Source organism: Bison bison, unplaced genomic scaffold (genome assembly GCF_000754665.1).
Source record: "Bison bison bison isolate TAMUID 2011002044 unplaced genomic scaffold, Bison_UMD1.0 scf7180017864223, whole genome shotgun sequence".
NCBI classification, from domain to species: Eukaryota; Metazoa; Chordata; class Mammalia; order Artiodactyla; family Bovidae; genus Bison; species Bison bison.
This window is the reverse complement of record NW_011494795.1, coordinates 493,156-496,394: the sequence shown is the minus strand read 5'-3', so window position 1 is coordinate 496,394 and position 3,239 is coordinate 493,156. Positions and strand designations below refer to the sequence as shown.

General features: G+C 52.1%; 1 protein-coding gene across 1 annotated transcript in view; it reads right to left on the bottom strand.

The window, feature by feature from the left end:
• PDAP1 (PDGFA associated protein 1) overlaps nt 1-3,239 on the bottom strand; it is a gene marked incomplete at its 5' end in the record, with an annotated part of 8,753 nt that overhangs the window by 2,484 nt on the left and 3,030 nt on the right. The window contains 2 exons of the mRNA XM_010845773.1: nt 136-287; nt 1,257-1,378. Of these exons, the coding sequence (XP_010844075.1) occupies nt 136-287; nt 1,257-1,378 (274 nt within the window). The remainder of the gene's footprint in view (nt 1-135; nt 288-1,256; nt 1,379-3,239) is intronic.

The window sequence follows — 3,239 nt, the reverse complement described above, 5'->3', positions numbered from 1 at the left end:
CTGACGAAACACACACACACACACAGCCTCCTGAGCAATCTGGCCCAAACCCACCTCACAGCAAGACATCGAAGTACAGGGCTTCACTCCATCCAAAGCCAGGGTCAGGCTGCCACGCCAGTGGCTCAGACTTACCTTTCCTCTCTTCTTCCTTCTTCCTGGCAGCCTCTTCCCGCTGTTTTCGGATGATCGCCAGCCGGGCAAGGTCAGCCTTGGCTTGCTCTGTCTTCCCCGCTAAATGCATCTTCATGTAACGCTCTTTCGCTTTCTGCTTCTCAATTTCTTCTCTGTTTGGGTAAAGGGGTGTCACAGGGGACATCTTCCCCACCAGTCAGCTGAGCCGGAGGCGGGAGCCAGAATCAAGGCCAAACACTGGGGCCGAGGCCCAAGTGGAGGAGGGGCTGTGGCCAAGTGGCCCCTCCCTGACAGACACTCACAAGCAAGTTAGTAAAGGCCGTCTGTCACTCTGCTACCTTGGGGGGTGGGCGGTCCTCAGTGGTGAGAAGGCAGTTGGAGGGGGAGGGTCTCAGGCAGCCTTCAGTCACACCCCAAGCTGGTGGGCCTTCCCCGTGGGGTTTACAGAGACCCTATTCAGCTCTCATGGGGTCAGCACAGCAAGGTGGATTTAAATCAAAGAGCACAATCAGGAGAGAAATCACGGTGGCTTTTCCTAGTGGCCCACAACCTCCTGTGAGGCCCCAGACACCACTAGGTAAGCATGAAAACAGAGACGAGCCATGTGCAGGGCACTTTAGCCCTCAGGTGCGAGCCTCACACCGCCCACAGGGAGCTCTCTGAAGCCTCGTTTTCATCTGAGACGAGAGAGGACTGGGCAACTGGTGGGTCTCCCCACACTGCCCATCAGTACAGGCCCCCAACCCCACAACCATGACGTCAAGGACGGACGCAGGTCAGGAGGGTCTGATCAGGCTGGATAAGGGAGGTGACCCTGGAGCAGAGTGTCCTGAGGGAGGGGCTGTAGCATGTCCGCATCCCCAGGGATTACCTCAAGTGTAACGCTCAGGTCTGAATCTGCTGTTGCATTTTCCCTATGTTTCCACTGGTGAAAAAAACTCTTTTTTTTTTGTTCCCGAGAAACTTCTAAAGGGCCTTTGGGGAATGAGATCATATAGAAATAAACACCATAACTGGAGCCCCCATCCGGCCACTGGAGACCTCAGGGCCCAGAAGTGAGGGCAGAGGAGCTGGGGCCTCAGCCCCCAGCCGAAGCCACGAGGCTCAGAAGCAGCAGTTACCTCTCTCTCCGTGACAGTTCCTTGGGCCCGTCCAGGTCCAGCTGTGTGACTTTTTTGGTTGTCTGTGCCACCCGGTTGGGGTTTTCAATGTCGATGAGCCCTTCCACGCCTTTGCGCTTTTGCTAAGATAGGACAAGAAGCCGGACATTGGAGAAACTTGGTCCTGCAGTGCCCGAGGGCCACCCCCATCTCCACAGCCTGCCTGGACTAGAACAAACTGCTCCTCCCCAGGCCGTGTGACGCTCAGATCACACGGTCACGGTGGGAACAGAGCTCAGGCGTGTCTGAACCAGCCCAGGAGATGCAGCGGGAGTGCGGGTGACCAAGTCCAGCCTGTGCCGTGTCCAGGCCACCAGGGACTGTCACCCTAGTTTCACAGGCAGCAGAGCAGAGACACAATAAAATGCCTGACATCAACCAAGAAGTAGACAGGAGATGTGAACCCGAGCCCAATTCACAAGCTCTCAGCACAGAGGTACTCCCTCACTTAGAGCTCAGCCTCTGAAAGCCGTTTCCATGGAACCTCACGCCTGGCTGCTAGCCATGCTGGGTCCCCAGAGCAGTTGCTTGCGGGGAAGTGGGACCTGGGAACGAGCTCAATGTCTGCAGGTTTGGGAGGCGGACCTGCAGCTTGCACCTCCCAGCTGCCCAGGGAAAGTGTAGAAAGTAATGAGAGCACAAGTGCTTGATGCAACAGGTTTGATCAAAGTTTCAGGCCCTGTCAACCCAGCTGTTCTCTTTAAGAGACCAGGGAGAGTCTCCGGCCTTATCAGCCTGAAGGCGCCCGATCTCAGCAGAGACCAGGGAGAGAGCTTCCAAACACCTGTTCATCAGAGCACTGCACAGAGCTCCAGGTACCTCTACCCAACCAGTACGTGGACATACCTTACCTAGATACCTGACATCCCAAGTTTAACTCATCTAAGACAGAACTGCAGACTCAGCCCGTTCTTCCCCACAAGCCCGAGCAAGGCCTTGTTTCTCTTTCCCCTTAGTCCCACCACCCCAACCCCGGACAAATCCCAACGAGTTCATCTTTAAAACACAGCTTGAATCTGCCCACTTTTCTCCACTGCTAGGCTTCAGCAATATGTGAACCGTGAACTTCCTGATGTTCAAGCTGGTTTTAGAAAAGGCAGAGGAACCAGAGATCAAATTGCCAACATCCGCTGGATCATGGAAAAAGCAAGAGAGTTCCAGAAAAACATCTATTTCTGCTTTATTGACTATGCCAAAGCCTTTGACTGTGTGGATCACAATAAACTGTGGAAAATTCTGAAAGAGATGGGAATACCAGACCACCTGACTGCCTCTTGAGAAATTTGTATGCAGGTCAGGAAGCAACAGTTAGAACTGGACATGGAACAACAGACGGTTCCAAATAGGAAAAGGAGTACGTCAAGGCTGTATATTGTCACCCTGCTTATTTAACTTCTATGCAGAGTACATCATGAGAAACGCTGGACTGGAAGAAACACAGCTGGAATCAAGATTGCCGGGAGAAATATCAGTCACCTCAGATGTGCAGATGACACCACCCTTATGGCAGAAAGTGAAGAGGAACTCAAAAGCCTCTTGATGAAAGTGAAAGTGGAGAGTGAAAAAATTGGCTTAAAGCTCAACATTCAGAAAACGAAGATCATGGCATCCGGTCCCACCACTTCATGGGAAATAGATGGGGAAACAGTGGAAACAGTATCAGACTTTATTTTTCTGGGCTCCAAAATCACTACAGATGGTGACTGCAGCCATGAAATTAAAAGACGCTTCCTCCTTGGAAGGAAAGTTATGACCAACCAAATAGCATATTCAGAAGCAGAGACATTACTTTGTCAACAAAGGTTCATCTAGTCATGGCTATGGTTTTCCCTGTGGTCATGTATGGATGTGAGAGTTGGACTGTGAAGAAGGCTGAACGCCGAAGAATTGATGCTTTTGAACTGTGGTGTTGGAGAAGACTCTTGAGTCCCTTGGACTGCAAGG